We start from the raw sequence: 20,133 nt of genomic DNA, 5'->3' as shown, positions 1-20,133 counted from the left end.
GGAGAAGCTGCGACGCTGCTGGTGGGACCATGCGCAGTATTCATAAAGCCCCAGACGCTCAGTGTTAACTTGTGAATGCATGTTCTTTCTTTTGCTGTTTTTTTTTTTTTTGTCACAGCTGTCTGCACTAAAAGAAATCCCCTTTGCTACAGGAGAAAAAGTGACCCTCTGATCCTTCCTATCCAGTTGAGCTGAGAGCAAATCATTTTTGTGCTTATCTATGATACAATTCTGTGATACACTGAGGTAAATCCACAGGCAGGGAGGGCACTGATCAGACTGAACCACAGCAGCCTCACTACATTTAATAATTGGTGTTGTTTACTCACATAGATAAAGATAAAGCTAGCAGTTTCACGAAATGTAGAATTATTATTAAATAATTATTTTAGTAATGATAAAGGAATATATCGTGCTGGAAATCTCAATATATTTGGGTCTGACAGCTGTAAGATGTGAGATCCTCGTGCTGTTTTTCGTATCACATTCCCGAACAGATGTGGGTGACCACAAATCAAAAATGGTATTTTGATATAGCCTGGAATTCAACGGACCATTTATAAAGAATGAAGGATTTATTGGACAGAATGATGTAGGAGGCTTTTGGATTTATAAGCTATAATCTGAGCTTTGTAGGGGTCTCTAGAATAACTAAGGTTAGAAGCAAAGAAAAAGAGATAATAGGCCAGAGAGAAAGAGGGAGAGAGACTTGTGGAAGCTCCTGCCACATCCCACGAAAGCCCATTCTGCCATTTAAAGAAAAAAGTCATAATTATGAGATTAAAAGACATAATTATGAGATAAAAAGTCAACATTTTGAAATAAAAAAGCTATTATGAGATCATTTATGAGATTTTTAAATTTGGAATCATGAAATGAAAAGTCAAAATTGTGAGACTGTAAGTCATAATAATAAAAAAAAGTAAAAATTATATCTCATAATTGTGCCTTACCTTTGGAATATTAATATTTTTTTTAACCAAGGTTAAATTTTCATCAACATTTTTTCTTTAACTGGCAGAAATCAGCTTTCCATAACATCTTCCTACACCTCTGAATGGCCTTTCAGTTTATTTAGATCATTAACATAAATAAGACTCATTACATTAAAAATTCTTTGTTTGTTATTACAATATGGTAATAGCCCCCACAGCTGTATTATTTCAAAGCTTTCATGGGAGCTCAGATCCCTGCTTTTGTAGATAAGACTATTGGCCAAAAGTTACAATTTACAGCAGACATAACGGCTTTTATTTTGAAATCTTAAACCTGTAGCTGCATTCAGGCGTTTCGCGGAAGTTTCCTTTATTCAGTCTCCAACATTTAAACACAGTAGTAAATAAATTGCTTACCTTTTGCTTTTGTTTGTCATCTATATTTGAACAAAAAAACGACAGCTGTCTATTTAAGGGGCTGTTGTTACAGTTTAGAAATCGAGTAGAACATAGCCACTTTGTGCGGCAGGGGGCGGGAGAGAGCCTCAAATGTAAATCTCGCGTCAGGGATTTGTGTTCATTCGCCACATGTTGCTGTACAATTAGAAGACATGACTAATAGGCCACTTCGGTGACACCATTTAATCATCTCCGCCTCCCAAACGTCACGTTTAAAGCCTGTTTAAAAAAACTTGTCTGGCCGATCGTTTGCTCAACTGCAGCGATGTCAACATTTCCGATGACACTTGAAGGCATCAACCGTGGAATCCTAATTGGAGGCAGATTTTCAGCGCGAGGAGTGGCTTCTTCAACTTCTGCTTCCCGAGACAGCCGAGTGACTCGTCCACCTCCAGATGGAAGAGCTGCTAGTTTCATAAACAACTGGGTGAAAATATCAGTTTGAAAGATTTTGACTTGTTGAAAAATATTTTTTTGGAAGCTGAAGCCATGGTTGTGGTGTGTTCGCGAACTTGAGTGTAAGGTAGGTGAAATAATTACCTGAAAAGTTTTTGGCGTGTGTCCTGTTGTTGTGCTCCGACTTTAGCTCGTAACTTAGAACCAAGCTTGTGTTACCTTTGGTGCTAACGTTGGCTTATTTAGTTGACCGTGGAGCCTTTAAGTTTCTTCTTGATTTTAGATTCGCCTTCACTTATACAAACTAAAACGTATCGCCATTTAACGATCTGCCAGTCAGTCAGACAGACGGACAGCGAGCATGTGATGACATGTTCATCCTAATCTGACTCACTGTAAACTATCATGTAGATTTCCCAAACACATCACCATCATCAACATCATTACGAAGGATGTGTCATCATGAGACGTGACCGAAAATTAAACTGAGAGATAATCTTGCAGCTTCCCTATTTTTTTCCTTTTATAAAATCTGATACTTTGACGACACACAAGTTCTAATTAATTGCAAGTATCAAATCTACCCTCGCTTGCTTTTCCACACACTTGCATTTGTATGTGTTTTCTTTTTGGTATTGCTCCTTTAACACTTGACTATTTGAGAAAAGGCACTGATTACAGAGCAGCCTACAGTGAGGGTGTACAGCCCAGCTTTCCATTTAAATGGGCCTGTGACCTCTGTCTCACATGCAGGGTTAGAGTTGAGTCTGTAATGATGGTTTCTCATCTTTCTTCAAAAGAAAATAAGATGGTTATCACTTTAGAGTGCATCTCTTAATTGGAGAGGGATTTGTTGGGCGTATTCGTATTGAAATAGTTACGGCTTAGGATGCCACATTTGGGTCTTTTATTATGAGCATATGTCAGAGCTTTTTTACACTCAGTACTTTTTATTTGTAGTTTGTCCACAAACGTGATTCTTCTTTATTCTCTTATCAAAGAAAGTCAAGTAAAGACACTCATACTCCTCAATGTTACAGGTGCTGTGTCATTTTCTTTACACCTTAGTGCTGTTCGTACTCGTGTTGTAACGGAAAAACACTAAGTGCCCTCCGGGGTTAGAAACTTTGTGACAAGCATACACCCATAGTGAATGCTTGACACAAAGTTGACTGATTATTGGCCCTGGCTGATTATCAAGGCTGACATTCAGCAGTTTTCTGATTATTGGTATCAGTAATTTTCTGTCAGATTGCTGGTACAATAAACTCTTTTAAAAATGTGCTACTTGTGGCTCTGACGTTACGTTCGCTCAAACAAGTGTTCCATCCACAACGATATCTAAATTGGAACATGTCACAAATAATAGCAAGTAAACACTGAATAATCTGAATCTGCAAAGTAACTTGTCACTAAATATATCAAATAAATGATGTGGAAGGGAAGTATAAAGTAGCAGAAAAAGGAAATACTCAAGTAAAGTACCTCAAAATTGTACTCAAGAACAGTGCTTGAGTAAATTTTAAGGTTTATTTTATCACTGATTTTTATTTTTACCGCACATAAATATTGGTCCCAACTATCAGTTTTCAGCCACCTTGATTTCGAATTATCTGTATCAGCCCTGAAAAGTACATCTCAATCGACCCCTTGTATACACATACACAACTATTCACACTGGTATTGCTTTGTTGATATAGGGATGTTACTCACGGCTTGAAATTAAAGCGGCCGCTCATCATTCCCCTCAGCAATCTAGAGGTCTAGCACGAGTTAAAGTAAGCTAATTATATTTACATAGAATTTAGATTTATATACGAGAAATCAAAAGTGAAAGGGCAAGTATTTGGTACTTTCTGTCTTGTTTTGATATGGCCATCCATCTCAGTTCCCGTTGAACTTGCCCTTCAGTGTTTGTCTATTGATGGCCCGTACAGTGCTATACTTTCAGAGGCAGTGAAGAGAAAATGTGCAAATGTAGCTATAAAGTTGACTGTTTGGCATTTTTGCACCACCTTTTGTTATGTGCCGTATGTGCTGCTGCTTTTTCTTTTCTTTACTCTGATAGCTACAACCCAAACCAAGTTTCAGTCGCCACTGGAAAAACATTATATTAAACATGCAGTCAGGTCAAAAATTGAAGTAACGCTTTGACAAATCTCACGAAGAGCTAAAGTGACTTTGAACATGTTGTGATTATTGCCAGACTTTGTGGTCCCCTGCCTCACAGACCGCTTCACCCTTGGGATCGAAGCACAGCACACTGTCTAGAGTTTAAAGAGGATGATGCAATCATCAAAAATTCATGCAGTCAGCTGGAGTTCTTTGGGTGAAAACACTTCAGCCAGTGAATGAGGTCATTGGATAATAGACTCATTCAAGCAAGCAGGGAGGCAAACACTTCCACTTCAACTCAGTGCAGTGGTATGTGCAGACGATATCAAAAACATAAGCGGCAGCAGGCACTTGGTCACCAAAATGGGAGGTGTGGAGAGAAGATAAACTGTTGCCCGGTCTGTTGAATGTCAGACTTCTGTTCGGACATGGCTGGGGGAATTTGGCACAAATATGATGAATCATTCTGCATTGGTCCAAAACACTAGCCTGTTGAGGCTTTTGTGGGTTCCCTTTTCAGTCAGTCTGCATCATATAGCAAGTGAGCATTTTCTGCAGGTCGCAGTGTAGCCAAGCGTAGTTGCGAATGAGTCGCAGTCTACCCTTATTCAAACTGAAACTTCCAGCGAAATAGCCACATATCATGTGACTATCCCAGCCACTACGAGCTAGGTTTACTGTATATGATATAGTATGGCCTCAAAATGTTTTCCATATTTGCTACTTAAAAATCGCAGGATGGCCTTATGCACTATCCAGATTGCAGAAGCTGCAAATTTGATTGCAACCTGATTACGGTTGAGTGTTTGCTAAAACAGCATTATAATTAATTACTGTAGTGCTACAGAAATCCTCGACCTACAAATCTTGCTCTCCAGATGTTAGAAAACTTGGAAACCGAACCCAACAAATGGCACATCATCATCATTTTAACAGTATTTTTAGAGAAAATGAATGAATGAATCGCATCGCAATAACAAGATCTTTCTAAAATAATCTCGGTATGGTACATTTTTACCATATTTATGCATGCATTTCCCCAAATTCTACTTATTTATTGGCAATGTTGCATATTCCATCTTCAAGAAATATTAAGGGAAAATTGCCTGTATTGCCTTCAACAAAGTTGGGAACTGACCACTGCAGCCACAGCTAACAATTATTTTCAATACCATTTTGCCTGGCTTTAATCGTTTGGCTGCGGAGATGTAAGATATTTGATAAAAATCATTAAAATGCTTGTCTGTAAAATATTGAACTTATAGAGTAAGTTTTACGTTAACTCGATGGGCCAGGCAATCCATCTGGGAAGTTGCCACTGTTAACTGGAAAAGTTATAGGCACCAGAAAAAAAAAAGGCAGATGATTGGACAAACCATCTGTAAATCACCGTCCAACAGAGGCTTCAGCTTCAACCAATCAGGTGGAGCACGCTGATGAATCAAACTCTTAAAAAACAAGTCGTGAGCAGAGCAAAAACATGCCTGCGTCAAAAAAAAACCTTCAGTGGTGCTCTTTGCTCCTACTTCAATGAAATGTAATATCCAGTCCTGATATAACTGAAGCTAATGCAGCAGCTATGCTAACCTCCTGAGGAGCCACCATTGTTGTTTTCAAAAGAAAAGTTGCTTCTTTCTCTTTTTTTTTTAATTTATTTTTTAATTTTGATTAAAATCAAAATCGTAAAAGTTGAATTTAAACACCGTAAAACACCAGTGGACATGGACATTTTAAGAAATGGAAACCAGTGAATTTAAAGTTTTAAAAAAAAACTGAAACGATAAACAAATTATCAGAATTGTAGCGACTAATTTTCTTTTGATCAAGTAATCATTTCAACTGCTCAACTGTAGATCTGACAGCTTGGTACAGCTGAAATAACATGTGGCCGGTATGAGCACATGACAGTGTGTGTCAGTTAGTGTTTACTCGTGCTTCCCAGCTCCAGTTTCCAGATAAGAGGTGGGACAGAGATAGTATGACGTCTGAATTCTTGCATTGTCAGATGGAAACCATGCATAACAGCATTTAGGTTTTCCAGGAACCTTCACCTCTAGTAGTGTGCAGATTCCCCTTTAGTTGTCCTCACTTCTCCTTTAGCTTGACAGTTGACAGGGATTCATCATGTGGTTTATTATGTGGCTGTGTTCAGGAAGGATCTTGTTGGGACTCGCAGGTTGACTGTCATGTATGGCAGTGTTTCTCTGCACTATGTTCAGGACAGGGAACTTTTACTTCATGTCCGCCAAAGGTAGGCTGTATATTCATTATCACATGAAATGTTATGTAGAATCTTTCTATACATTCTGAAATTGAGAATGACTGCAAAATGCTTAGAATCTGAGGAGAGTTTACAGATTTGTGTGCTGGTATATTGTGATAAAAGCAGATAGCCTGAATGCTTTAACTTTGATTGTGGATACGCATCACAATTCTTGATATAGCTTAGAGCTGACCAAATTTGGCAATTAATTGATTAGTCCCTCAACAAAATAATTAAATGGAATTAGTTTTGTTAGTCAGTTAACAGTTAGTATAACTTTTATGTGGTTATAGCAACTGAAATGTGTTTGTTCGCTGTTTACTTTTGGACTTTTGTGAAAGTTTGTTGTTATTTTTATTAATTTTAAATTTCATACACTATCAGTTAAATGTTTAGATATAAAAAAAAATTTGTATTTATATATAATTTAATAAAACCTGCCTGTGCTTGAATCTAGAGGTATATTTATAGATGTGTGTGTCCATACAGACAAGTTTTTCTGTGGCCGTAACGTGACACCTTATTGGCTTACTGATGAAGGATGTTGAGAGGACTACAGGAGGTCCTTACTAACCGCACTGTAAATATTTCATGGCATGACTGAAACAGTTGTGAGAATATGCACCTGATTGCAGACGGTGTCATTTGTAGAGTTATCATGTGTTGCATCACCTTATTGTAATTTTAGGTATAACACACAAGCCTCATCAAGTCGGCGTACTCTCAGATTTTGCTCTGAATGAATTTCTCTCTGTGTTAAGTATCAGGTAACAGACTGTCAGTTTATTTACACAATCTGATAACCTGATACCTGCTGGTCTAGTCTTAAACAGTACTGGCTTTCTCTTTTCTAGATTGGTGATAGCAGTCAGATGCAAGGTGTTTTCAAAATTTTAATGCCACACACCAGTAACAAGGGCAAGCTGCACCAGAGTGGCGGCACTGAAGGTGTGCCCCCACCCAGTTGCTGCAAGTGAAAAGGCATTTTAGAGAGCCCCATTATTTGATTTTACTAGTCTAAAACATCTCCATATGCACCAAGGTTGGGTTGTTCCCAAAGGTCCTGATTAAAAATTGATTGAGCTGGGTTCTCGTGAACTGAGGTGGCAGCTTTAACGTCACATGGCTTGTCCCAGTCCTTGTGCTCACCCTAATGGAAAGGCAACACATTGTTTCTTCCTCTAGAGGGCATGTTGGGCCAGACATCCTAATTGATTTAGACAAGTGGATTTCTCTGGATCCACTACAGCTGAGTTACTAGAGGCTTGAAGAAGAGAAGGATTGTGATGAGATGGTGTAAATTTATTTCCGGCTTTTTTTCCCTCAAACATGATTATGTTGTCTCTGTGGGATTTGCCTGAGGAAATCACTGAGAATTATGGAAATCCAACAAATAATAACCCATCTAATTAAAATGTATATTATGCAGGTACATTATTTTTGAGGAGTCACTAAAAGAATTCCTACCCATGCAGGCATCCTGCCGCTGAATGATTATTGAATGGAGTGGTGAGCAAATAGCCTTAGGCTTCACTGTAGCCACTTAAAGTGTCTATAATTACCACTGAGGTCTGGCCTAATTGGAAGTGACACACCATCAGGTGGCTTAGAGATGCGGGTTACCAATGGCGAGGTGACGGAGAAATACAACAGTAAGCTATACGTTAACTTAGCATACCACTGCTTCTTCCTTCATTTCTGCTCGGTAACAGCGTGATGTTAATCTGTACTCGCTTAAACAAGACGTCTCTCTCCCTGGCACCTGACCATTAGGGTCAATGTAAACGCTGAGCGGATTAAGTCCTTTGTTTTGCCGTTACCACAGGTTAGCAGAGCACAGAGGAAAGGCAGCAGATACAAGGGAGCTGTTTTTTCTATATTTTAACGAGACTTGGACACCCTGGCTGTGTGCGTTATGTGTATGCACGTGAACAAAGAGAAAGTAAAAGGTGTTGTGCTTAAAGAGCTGGGTTTGCTACAGAAAGTGATCAAGAAGCTTGGAATGTCCGTCGTGTCAAACTGTCTTGAGTGCATCAGAATGCGGAGAGGCGACAGGTATGTGAGCTTGTGACTTGTGATGAATTAATTCTTCTGTTAGATGTCAGGATGCTGTTAGTCTAGACGCGGAAATGATTAATTTCTGTTTTTTAGCTCTTAAATTATACTCATGGCAGCTTCACAACATTCCTGGGTATACCATAATAAGAAACCTGTTTAAGAAGCAAACATTTTAATACTTTTTAACAGTGTAAATCTATGTAATAATAATAATAATAATAATAATAATTCTATACAAACTGCCGAATTTCAGCTCCCACCTTTTTGAAGGTCTGTCTGCTATCTAGCTGAGTTTAAATACTTCTGTCCTTGCCACCAAGGTGTTTTTAAGTAGTACTGGCGGATGGAGATGATGAAGCTACTTAGTTTAAAACGGCACAAGTTAAGGCATACTGGCAGTGGCTTGACCTCAACCTGAACCCTAACATTAACCATTAATTTCCTGAAGCATTTGAGGAGTTTGTTGGGGGGTCAGGAGACAGACTGGGAGGAAGTGCTGTCTGTCTGGGAGCCCTGATACTGGATCTCTATGGGCTTAGAAGGTCATCTTAGAAAGGAGTACTTGTGCAACCCTTTGAGAGTTACATGCCTAACCACTTCTTATTTTGATGATTGACTTTGGCAGATGTCAACCATCAAAATAAGCTTCAAACTCTTAAGAAAAGAATTCATGCTGGCCAATGTAATTTTTTTCATCAGTTCAGCTCTAGAAAACCATGACTGCAATCAAATTGTATCTGAGAAGCCAGATTGTTATATTTATTTTTTGTACGATTAGGAGAAAATCAATTGAATTCAGTCTATAAACAAAACCTCTGTCTAGTTCTCAATGCTGAGAAGGTTGAGAATCAGACAACTAGAATAAAGCACACTCTGCTTTTGAAAGTTTATCTTTTAGACTTTAAACTGTGTCCTACAAATGAGCCAAATGGCTGATGTTCTTATTCATAGTCTTATAGATGGATAACCTCTGCACCCATGCATGACTGGATTTGTTTTACAATCTTATGATGTAATCCAATGGATTCACTCAGGTTTCTTTTCTTTTTTTTCACTACTGGCAGTATGGAGTTGCCAAAAAGGGATGGTTGAACATAGTAGGAAGGGTGTGGAGGTTATAAAATTGTAGTCCTCACCACAGACACATCTGAGTTTACTTTGTGTTCATGGTTGAATGTAAGGCCCACATTTTCATTCCAGGGTAATTCTGGAGTTTTTCGGCTCGCGACAGACAGGAAATGCTCCGTCTTATTTTGGATTTATAGCTCTCGTCTCTGGCTTCACGTGGTGTGGACTTTTCTCTGCTAGAGATTTTCTGCTGTATCTGTTGTATGTGAATGCTACGAGTGTGTGAAAGGATTCCCACATTGAGGCTTGAGAGGAGCTTGTGTATTCAGTCATTCAAGTGAACTAACAGCCATGTTGACTGCTACAGAAGACAGCCTCGTGCTACACCTGCTGGTACATTAAGTGTTTATGTGTTAATTTGAGCAATAGAATTACTGGGGGTATTCCATTTTTTTAATTCATTCATCTTCAGATTTTTTTCAGTCCAAGTCTTTGGGTTTGTAACAGTCTAAAACCCAAAGATAATTCATTTAGTTTCATAAATGACAAAAGAAAAGCAACTAATCCTCACTTTAAGAAGCTGGAAACAGAAAATGATTTTGATTTTTGATTTAAAAAAGAAGTTTACTTGAACACTGATTTTCTTTAGATCCACTAATTTTTGCAGCTCTATTTGCAGTCAGTTATCATATTCAAGCGGTTTTGGTTTAAATATTATCTCTGTCCAGAGTAACAAATACACCAAGCACTTCCCCTGGGTGTACTAATGTAACTTTAGGGTGTAATTTAGCTCCTTAGATCCTTCGCTTTTTTCATGTTATTGGTTTTAATGTGAAAGTGAATTTGTGTTCTCACGATGATCCCACTTCCTTGCAGGATGGAGTCGTCTTGTCTGGACCTTGCTCTGGAAGGTGAGCGGCTATGTAAGGCTGGTGACTATCGTGCTGGTGTGTCATTCTTTGAGTCAGCCATCCAGGTTGGAACAGAGGACCTTCAAATCCTTAGCGCCATCTACAGCCAGCTGGGCAATGCCTACTTTCACCTACAGGAGTATAACAAAGCCTTGGAGTACCATCGACATGACCTCACACTGACCAGGTAACCAGTTTTACAACCATGATATTTAGATGTTCCAATAAATGGTGGTTGGGATTTTGATCTGGGTTAGCGGCAAACAAGTTCTCTGCAGGTCCACTGCGAATACTCTAAGATAAAACAATATATTCTGAACAAATGCTGAAACTTTTTTAATCAGCATACCCCCTCCCGAAGATTAAATTCCTAGACTTGACTCTGCTGTATTGCTGCTTGCGGCTGTAAATTACTTTCTTGCCTCTTGTGTTTTCGTACTAATGCACTTCAGTAATCCACTAATATTCCTGTCTAATTATTTCTTAATGCCTTTTTCTCCCTTGAAATCCCAGAACAATTGGAGATGAGCTTGGCGAGGCAAAAGCCAGTGGCAACCTTGGGAACACATTAAAGCTTTTGGGACGGTATGATGAAGCAGTGGTTTGTTGCCAAAGACATTTGGATATCACTAGAGCCATTTATGATAAGGTGGGTCATATTTCAGTGATATTGTAGAACAAGAGAGTTATTTAGGTATAGCTGAAACGTTATTTCAGTCTGTTTGTGTATTTGAGCAAACATGACTTTATGCTGCTAATTACAAAGTTCTGTCAATGACTAAATGCCTGTTTGATTAGAACAAACTGGATCCAAACTTGTTTTCAATCATACCACATGACATGCTCTGCAACCACAGAATGGTTTTGGTATGCACGATGACTGTTGAGCGTCAGCGTATCAGCATCCAGAATAGTTTGCCAGCCCGCATGCACACAAGTAGCTCTGGTGTCAGAGTATTTTAAGTGTATAATTACAGTACTGGTCACTCTGGTTTCCGTCTGTGAATATCTGCTGTGCGTGCTGTAGGTTGGGCAGGCCCGAGCGCTGTATAATTTCGGGAACGTTTACCACGCCAAGGGCAAGGGCATCTGCTGGACTGGAGCTGACCCAGGAGAGTTTTCAGAGGAGGCCAGGATAGCCCTGAGGAAAGCTGCGGAGTACTATGAGTGAGTTGGTATCACTGCTTCCTTTAATTACTAACTGATCTGTCATTTGCAGTTACTCTAAAAGCCCCAAGGAATGATACAAGTAACTTGATTGATAAATTGCCAGGAACCCAGCAGTAGAGTGACAGGTTTGATCCCACAATAACCTTGTTAGTGTTGTTATTTGTTGTAGTTTTTCTGTGCCATCCCACATAGGATTACAAGACATGCATCCATCAGAAGTACAAAATCAAAAGAGCTTCAGAAAAAAACAACTATAATATAAGCATTTCTATGTTCTTTTAGATACTGTAATAATTGTATTTTTTGGAAAAAGTTACACTGGTAAAATGGTACACTTAAAAAAAAAAACTGCATCAAGCCTACAGTTTATCTTGATGAAGGGCCCCATCTCCAAGGCTGATTTAAGCGTTTCATTGGTGAGCAGTCCCAACTTTTTTTAAACAAGTTGCAGGCATCAAATTCAGAATATAATGAATATAAAACATTAATAAAATAGAAACATCTGTATTCAGTTAAATATAGGTGTGTATGATTTGCAAGTCATTGCATCCTGTTTGTATTTATGTTGAAAAAAATAGCTTTTCTTCGTTCAGGCTGACATACCATCCAGTCTGAGCTGGAAATTTACTTTTTAGATTATTTGTGTATGACATCCTTTGCAGTACCATATTTGCAGTTCATCAGTCCATTGTTCTCCCATTAATCAGAGCATCCTTCGACTGTGAACTGCGGTTTAGATGCTGAACTCCTATGTGGTTCCTTTGAGGGTGCACTCACGCTAGGCAATCCGTACTGTGCCCAATCACGTTAGACCCCAAAAGTCCAGTTTGTTTGACGAGTGTGAGCGCTCCGTACCATGCAACCAGCAGTGTCAGTGCAGGCCAGCGGGGAACTGGGAAGGAGGGACAATCGGGCTTGGGCACAGTACGGAGCAACTGAGCCAAGTGTGAGTGCGCCCTTAGTCTGATATCAAATGTAACATACTTCTTAGCAGGTTGGAAGCTGTAAATGTCTAAATTATATAAATTTGTGCTGACTCTCAAAGAAAAACATGGCTGCCTCAACTTTTACTTTTTAGCTGTGTTGACAGTTAAAGAAGTTGTTCTCCCCCTTGTCAGTTCATCCAGCCTGTTAATAAAATCTCTCTGAAAAATACTGCTGATTAACCAGGTTAGTCCCATTAAGATCACGGATCTCTTTTACAAGGGAGACATGGCCAAGAATGGCAACAACAGAGAGTTACTACAGCAGATTGACAGAAAAATGTACAGATAATCAGATAAAACATTTGCACAGAGAACAACCTAGACTCAATTGATTTCAGTTTAGTAGTAAAATATTCTGAAGTTCAAGGTCAGTCTGTAGAATGTTCCAAGCAGTGGGTGCCGAAAACTTAAAAGCTTTCTTTCCTAATCCAGTTCACTTTGGGAACAACAAAACACAAAATCTAAAGAGGCATAGTATAGTATTAGTCACGTGCTAACAGGTTGTGGTTCTTTTAACCTGAACCTACAAACACACTTTGAGTTGATTATTTTGTCAAATCAGTTTATAATGTATATAATCATGGCTCTAACATTTTTTTGTCACCACTTTTCAAACCAGCCCGAACAGTTTAAACCATTCTAGGGTAAATGTCAGTAATTCAAATGAGAGTTCACTATAATAAAATGATTGTGATGTGTAATATAAATAAAAGACTATGGAAGTTATTAAGTTACAAATCCGTACACATTTTATTAAAAACATTAGTTACATAGCACACTGGGGCATGGCGTCTCGTTTTCGTCCGTCTGTAAATTTTTATCTTCCACCTCATTGTTTTCAAAACATCTTTAATTAATTAACTGATTAATTAATTGTGACATTGCATTCATGCGTATGTGCAAGCTTGCGTGAGAAAACCACCTGTGTGGCGCGGTCCATTATTGAGAAGGTCCATTATTGACGGACAGAGCGATGTTGTCCCTGTCTTTCTGTGGCACGTTTTGCGGGTGACAGCAGAAAGCATAAAATCTCAGCACCTCTTCAGGACTGCATTGTAACTGCCTGACAGCTGCGACAAGTACACAGCTTTCAGATGTCACTGTTGCGGTTCATCTTCTTGCTGTGTTTCCATGTGTCAGTGTGTGTGTATGTGTGTGACAGCAGTGTGGCAAATGTATTTTTTATTTAAGGCTTATTTCCGTGTTTTTCCGTGTATATAATATTTAGGATTGATTCTGTTGTCGGGGCTTGCTGGGTGTTGTGGCCTCAAAAATCATTCTGAATAACATTAAAAAGGTTATTTTTTTGTCTAAAGTAAAGGTGTGTATGTACAATAATATTTGTGAATGTAATTGTACATTTATTTCTTTTTGTATTTTTTTTTTTTTTTTAAGAGCAAACCTGTGCGTGGTGAAGGAATTGGGCGATAAGGCAGCCCAGGGTCGTACCTATGGTAACCTTGGCAACACTTACTATCTGCTGGGCGACTTTGAGACTGCAGTAGCTGCACATGAAAAGGTTGGTGGCAAATATGTGGTGACAGTCCAAAATATCCCTTCAGTATTGGTTGCATGTCAGCTTTCCAAGTGGCTATCTTCCTTGTGTTTTTAAGACCCTTAATGGAAGTAACAATAGTCGTTACAGGTTTATCCATATAAATTCATATTTTTGGTCTGACTGATCCTGATCATCCTGACCTTAATGACAGTAATGTGAACCATAGCGTTTGTTCTGTTTGACAGCGGCTGCTCATCGCTAAAGAGTTTGGGGATAAGTCAGCTGAGAGGAGGGCCCACTGTAACCTCGGCAATGCTCATATATTCCTCCACCAGTTTGAAGTGGCCGCCGGTCATTACAAGTGAGTAAATAAGTGAGGCTTGAGGCCTTCCTCACATTGTGAAGGTCATTGGCAGATAAGTCTGTATGTCAGCATCATACTTGAACACGAAACTGGCCTGCTAATGTTATTTTTCATCTAAGCACAGTTGAAACCATATATACTTTTCACCGTAAAAATGTAAGTGACAACAGAGTCAGGATGTAATTTCACTTAAAAAATCTCAATCTCACATGAATCAGATATGGAAAATGTGATTAAATGTAAATGAGCATTTGAAAAACGTCCCTAAATGTGCTCACAACTAAATTCTAGGCTGTCATAAACCAGTTCATTATTTCTAAATCCTAAATTGTGTGATTGAAGTAAAGTATTGATTATGCAGTATAAAGTAATGTTCTGACTAAAATACAGTCATGTAAAACAAACACAGCTATGTAGTTGTTCAGGAGCAGTAGTTGTTTAAATTCAGTTTTTAATCCCTTTAGCATTTTCTGGGAACAGAAGCCTTTGAAAAACTGGCAACAAAGAAAGAAGAGAGAGCAGATAACTATCATTCTCCTCCTCCCACCCAAGACATTCTTTGACCGTCTTCCTCCTCTTCTGTTTCACCCTCAGGAGGACTCTGCAGCTGGCCAGGCTGTTGAAGGACAAGGCAGTGGAGGCTCAGGCCTGTTACAGTCTGGGTAACACCTACACACTACTCAAGGACTATGAGAGAGCCATCGATTATCACCTCAAACATCTGGTCATTGCTCAGGACCTCAACGACAGGTACTGGCCAAAAGAAGCTATTTTGTGTCAGCTTTCTGCCAAACTGTCTTTGAAGTATAATGAGCATGTACAGTTTGGAAGTGGGTGGCCCTGAATTAATTACCTGCTAACACCCACAAAGCCACAGCAAAGTGCAGAAAAGCTAAAGAGCAAACACCATTTCAAGGAAATATCATTTGGAGTTTTACTTGCAGGATGTGCTGTCATTAACATACTTAAATTAACTACAAAATTAACCAAGTGATTAACTGTTTCAGTCCTGTTTTTTTAGGCAAAACAATTAAATACTTGCTGGTTAGCTTTATAAATGTGAGTATTGGCTGCTTTTCTGTCATTTATGACACTAAATGGAAAACACTTCTGGGTTTTGGACTGTTTGTTGAACATAAGCAATTTGAAGACATCACTTTGGGCATTTTGGAAATTATGATTGACATTTTATAGGCTAAACAATTTCTTGATCAATCATGAAAATAAACAGAAGATAAATCGATAATGAAAATAATCGTTAATTGCAGTCCTTCCTATAATACCAGCTATTAGATGCCACCATAATCAATCTAAAGTTACTCATAAGCACAGATGTGCCAAGTCATTCTTCCAATACATATATTTAGTATACATTTAGGTTACATTTAAATGACCTCCTTCTCGATAAACTATAACAAGCTGTTCAAAAGGTGTGTCAGGAAACGGGGTGAAGCTGTTTCTTATTTCACTTTACAGATAAAGTCAGTGTATGTGGGCTTCACTTCTACAAATCTCTGCTAACAAGGCAATGCTTTAAGTCTTAGCGTGGGAGTAGCTCTCTATTTTTATTGTCTTAGAAAAGGACCCAAGATTTCTGGTGGTTGAAATTATTCACAGCCATATTGTTATTTAAGTCACATAAAAGAAAACAAATGGTTTGTTATGGGAGGGACAAAGGATAATTCTTTGATTATTGTTTTTTCAAAATGTATACTTACTCATACAAATATTCTTCCCATAAACACAATCTATGGTGTACTTTCTGTGACATGTGTTCAGACATGAAGTTGATTTAGCACTATGATTCTGTAAATACAGAATTGTTTTTGTGAAATGAGGTGACGCTCACGTGTTGGTCGTGTTTTTGTGATTGTACTGTATGATAGTTGATGAATGCCCTTCCCACTGTTGCACAATCTCATGTGAAGTTGCTCAGCCTGTTTCTGTCTGCGCCTCGCTTGCAGGGTCGGTGAAGGAAGAGCGTACTGGAGTCTAGGAAATGCCCACACCGCCCTGGGGAATCATCAGCAAGCCATGTACTTTGCTGAGAAACATCTGGAAATTGCCAAAGAGGTGACTGTTTATGTTCACCTCCTCCCCTCAGAGCCCAATCAGTATCTGCCATTAGGCCACACCCCCCTCTACCGCTCGCATGGGGAACAACAGGGAATAATTGCTTCTCTGTATGCAGCAGTTTTATGCAGGCATGCATGAAGGACAGACAAACCACAAAGCATAAAAAGAAATCCCACTCAGCAATAGAATGTTTTGTCTTTGTTTTAGAGTCAAATCCTCACATCAAGCTTTGTTAAAATGTATTTTTATACTGTTGTTGCAGACGGGAGACAAAAGCGGAGAGGTGACAGCCAGGATGAACCTGTCAGACCTACGGCTGGTCGTGGGCCTGAAGTCCAACTCCAACTTTAACCCCAACTTCTTCCGCAACACTAACACGAACAGCTGCGTTCTTTCAGCAAGCTTCCAGGGTTACCCCAACCTCTCAAGTAAATCTGCACCCCTAAGAAAAAGTTTGTCACTTTAGGACAGCATTATGTCAACACTTGTGAATCTGAGTAATTGCATGTTTAGCAGGAGCAGTTTGTTTTGATCACTGATCGTATTGCTCTCTAAGCTCATACTTTGAGATGTAAAATTCTATGCTATGGAAACTCCAGAAAAGGTCACCGTTAGTTATGATGCTTTGTTGAAGCTTACCCGCATAGCATAAAAAAGTCATTGTTCATTTCATGCATGAGCATTTAAAATACTACACTGGCTTTGCAAATGATTTGTGAGGAAGGAAGTGCATTCGTCATATTTGTAAGCACTCAGAGAGCCACATAATGTACACCAAATCTTTATTTGTGCACAAAACATCTCCACATGGAACCTTACTAATTACTTTTTGTCCTGTAGTTGTGAACGTGCTGTATGCATGATAAAACATGTGGCCACACTGGTAACATTTTTTATCTTTATTTCAGGGGCCAAGTCTCCATCCCAGAGAAGCAGTGCAGAAAATTTGGAAGTGAGTCCAAGTCCTGACAAAAATCCAACTGAAGATTCATCGCCACATCCGGTATGTTGAAAACACTTACGATGTGCAGTATTCAGTTGATCTATAATGCATTGCAATCCACCGGAAGTTCCTCACTCTGATTCTTAAATGAACTCACCATTTGCACAAACATATTAAACTGCCCCACTTTGCATTTGACATAAAAATCAAGCTTGTAATGTAGAAAACTGTCCAACTGTATGCACCACTGTAGTCATAACTTTACACATGAGATAAGTGATGAAGAAATGATTTGGAAAATTGGATGCTCATTCATTGCATGCATATGAGATTATAAGAGCAGTTTTCCTGAATTTGGTGCATGGCAAATGTCTTGATATTAAAAATATTAAATGTATCAAATCAGCCATGTGTTAGTACTTCATAACATGTAGGCCATAGTAAACATAGACCTTTCACAGATACATTCCCCCTTTACCCCAAGATACTATTCACCCAACCTCTACTTTTACCAGGGGTAAAACATCAGGCAGTTAAAATGATCTGTGTGTTTCTTGACTGTACAGGACTGGAATGAGGATGTATTCCCTGGGTCTTCAAAAAACAACACAATCAAGGCCTCTACTAAGCTCTTCCTTTTTCACCGACTGAGAAGCAAGAAGCATAAGAACAACAAATCATCTCTTAAAGCCCATACAGAACCCCGCACCGAGGACTCTGCTCCTGAGCCGGACGCACCACTGTCTCCTAAGGTATTTCTAAATACAGTAGGTTTTTCCCCCGGAGGTCACGAGGCTCATGAGCAATGATGATTCACCTGAAAGATACATTTAAAGTGAAACATGTATCCCATGACCAAGCTTTACGCCCACATGCACTATTAGTTTTAATTAGTTTTAATCCTTAAGATTTCAGTCCTGGTTGATTTAGTGACACATGAAGTTACAGCAAAAGCATTTTAGTACAACAGGGCACACGTTTTTCCTGGGGGCAGGAAAACAAACTACTGTTTCACTACTGTTACTGTTCTGATAAAGAAGTCGGGCAGTAATTGGCCTTATTCCATTATTCTGTGAGCAACCGTGATCAGATTTTATGCAGCTTACAGGGAATACAAGGCCTGTCAGTGAGTTAAACATTTACGCTAACTTCAATTAAAAATGTGGGATACCAAACAAGACAACTGCTATTTTTTGCAGATTTTGAGCCACAGTGAGCTGCACACTGATGACTGCATTCACTGTGCCCTGTTGTCCAACGTCTGGGAAACAAAAAATAGCTGTATTCTTGTTTGGTAGCCACATTTTGAATTGAAGTTGGCATAAATGTTAAACTCACTGACACGCCTTGTATTTCCTGTAAGGACTTCATATTAAAAGTAATCTCGAGTTTCGCTAGTTAAATCTTTTTATTGTGAAGTTACAGCTGCATGGTATATTCTCTTTGCATTAGCAGTAACTTAATACAGCACTTTCCAGGAATGTCATCACAGACACCCAGTTCATAATACTGCAAATACATAAATATGAAATACTTTCATCAGCGGGCCATAGGCTGAGTTTCCACTCTGTTACCTCATTTGGCAGTAGCGACTTCACAGATATTTATTTAAAAGAAAACTTTCGAGGTTTTTACTTTTAAGACTGCAGGAGGAAATGTTTTGGTGTGCCAGTGTGGGATCATGTGACTCGCATTCCAAAATAGTCTCCAGTTGTATGAAAGAAAAGTCAATTTTAAAAAAATAGCTTAATTTGAATTAATTGAAAATGCTTTTTAAACGATGTTACATTACAAACTATACATGTCAAAAAAATTCTGCCTTCCCTGTGTCCACACCCTGAAATTCAACTCTGTCTTAAATGGACAAACCAATACCTTGACAAACCTCTACAAAGTCCAACCCTTTGAAAGATTGATTTTAGTTGATTTCATCCCAAAAATAAGAACCCCAAAAGGCTTGTGGTATAGATATACTGGACTTTCTGCTCACTACATCTGTTAAATCCAACTAAAAAGGGTTTAATAAAAGTTATTTTTATTATCGATTAATCTGTTCAGTAGTCTTTGGATTCATCTATTAGTTCTTTGGTCTATAAAGTGTCAGAAATTAGTGAAAAATGCCTCTCACAATTTCCTACAATATTCATAATCTAAAAAATTGTTGATAAATAGAACAGTGACCTCCAACAGGAGCCATCTGAAGCGAGGAGTGATGCTTTGTACACTGTCTTCTCTGTATTTTAACTGGTTTCATTGAAAGCCTTCAGGCGTCCTTCATTTCCTCAATCATCTGAAGCCTTTTTCCAAAGTTATTAAGTGTATTGGTTTTGTTTTTTTAACACTGTAGCCAGGATCACGGGACACTATTGGAGAGGATGGCTTTTTCGACCTCCTCTCTCGTTTCCAGGGCAACAGAATGGACGACCAAAGGTGCTCCCTACTGGATGGCCCGAGCCATCTCCCTCCTCACTCCTCCTCTCCCTCCTCCACCCCACCTGTAGCTGAAAGGAAATGTGAGTCATCCCCTTGTGTCCTCGTCTGTGTTCACACCATGTGTAATAGTTCCATTATATCTCATCTCTTAGGGAGAAATACAAGTGGAAACATGGAAGAAAAATTCTACTTCATGGGAGTCCTATTTAGCTACAATGGTGTGAATTCAGCATGTCCACAAAATTTGTGTCCTTTCCAAATCAAATGTTGTGTGATTAGTCCTTTTGTGTTTGTGTCAAAGAAATCTGTTTCCACCCAAGGCAGCCATATCTTTTGGTCTTAGAAATTACTTCTAAAGCTTCATTCAGCCACTTGTCAGTGTTTCCGCACAACAACCTGTGAAGCTCAATGTTTCATACATAGCGGACTAATTTGCCTGATGTCTGTTTTTAAACTTC

The 20,133-nt window shown here is 38.9% G+C and overlaps 1 protein-coding gene across 4 annotated transcripts in view; it reads left to right on the top strand.

Annotated features, from left to right (window-relative positions):
* The first annotated feature begins 1,732 nt into the window (after positions 1 to 1,732).
* Positions 1,733 to 20,133, top strand: part of LOC115591720 (G-protein-signaling modulator 2-like) — a 22,291-nt gene continuing 3,890 nt past the window's right edge. Inside the window, exons 1-12 of one of the 4 annotated variants that reach the window (XM_030433954.1) lie at positions 1,733 to 1,917; positions 10,171 to 10,392; positions 10,719 to 10,854; positions 11,233 to 11,372; positions 13,757 to 13,880; positions 14,105 to 14,220; positions 14,818 to 14,973; positions 16,188 to 16,296; positions 16,562 to 16,727; positions 17,208 to 17,302; positions 17,809 to 17,994; positions 19,590 to 19,755. In XM_030433954.1, the coding sequence (XP_030289814.1) occupies positions 10,172 to 10,392; positions 10,719 to 10,854; positions 11,233 to 11,372; positions 13,757 to 13,880; positions 14,105 to 14,220; positions 14,818 to 14,973; positions 16,188 to 16,296; positions 16,562 to 16,727; positions 17,208 to 17,302; positions 17,809 to 17,994; positions 19,590 to 19,755 (1,615 nt within the window). In that variant the 5' untranslated portion in view covers positions 1,733 to 1,917; position 10,171. Of the gene's footprint in view, positions 1,918 to 5,998; positions 6,157 to 8,008; positions 8,224 to 10,170; positions 10,393 to 10,718; positions 10,855 to 11,232; positions 11,373 to 13,756; positions 13,881 to 14,104; positions 14,221 to 14,817; positions 14,974 to 16,187; positions 16,297 to 16,561; positions 16,728 to 17,207; positions 17,303 to 17,808; positions 17,995 to 19,589; positions 19,756 to 20,133 lie in introns of those variants that run through there. The other 3 variants (XM_030433953.1, XM_030433952.1, XM_030433951.1) reach the window with 3 other exon arrangements.

The sequence above is a fragment of the Sparus aurata genome, chromosome 11 (assembly GCF_900880675.1).
Source record: "Sparus aurata chromosome 11, fSpaAur1.1, whole genome shotgun sequence".
In the NCBI taxonomy this organism is placed as follows: domain Eukaryota; kingdom Metazoa; phylum Chordata; class Actinopteri; order Spariformes; family Sparidae; genus Sparus; species Sparus aurata.
This window is presented reverse-complemented; position numbering and strand designations above follow the sequence as displayed.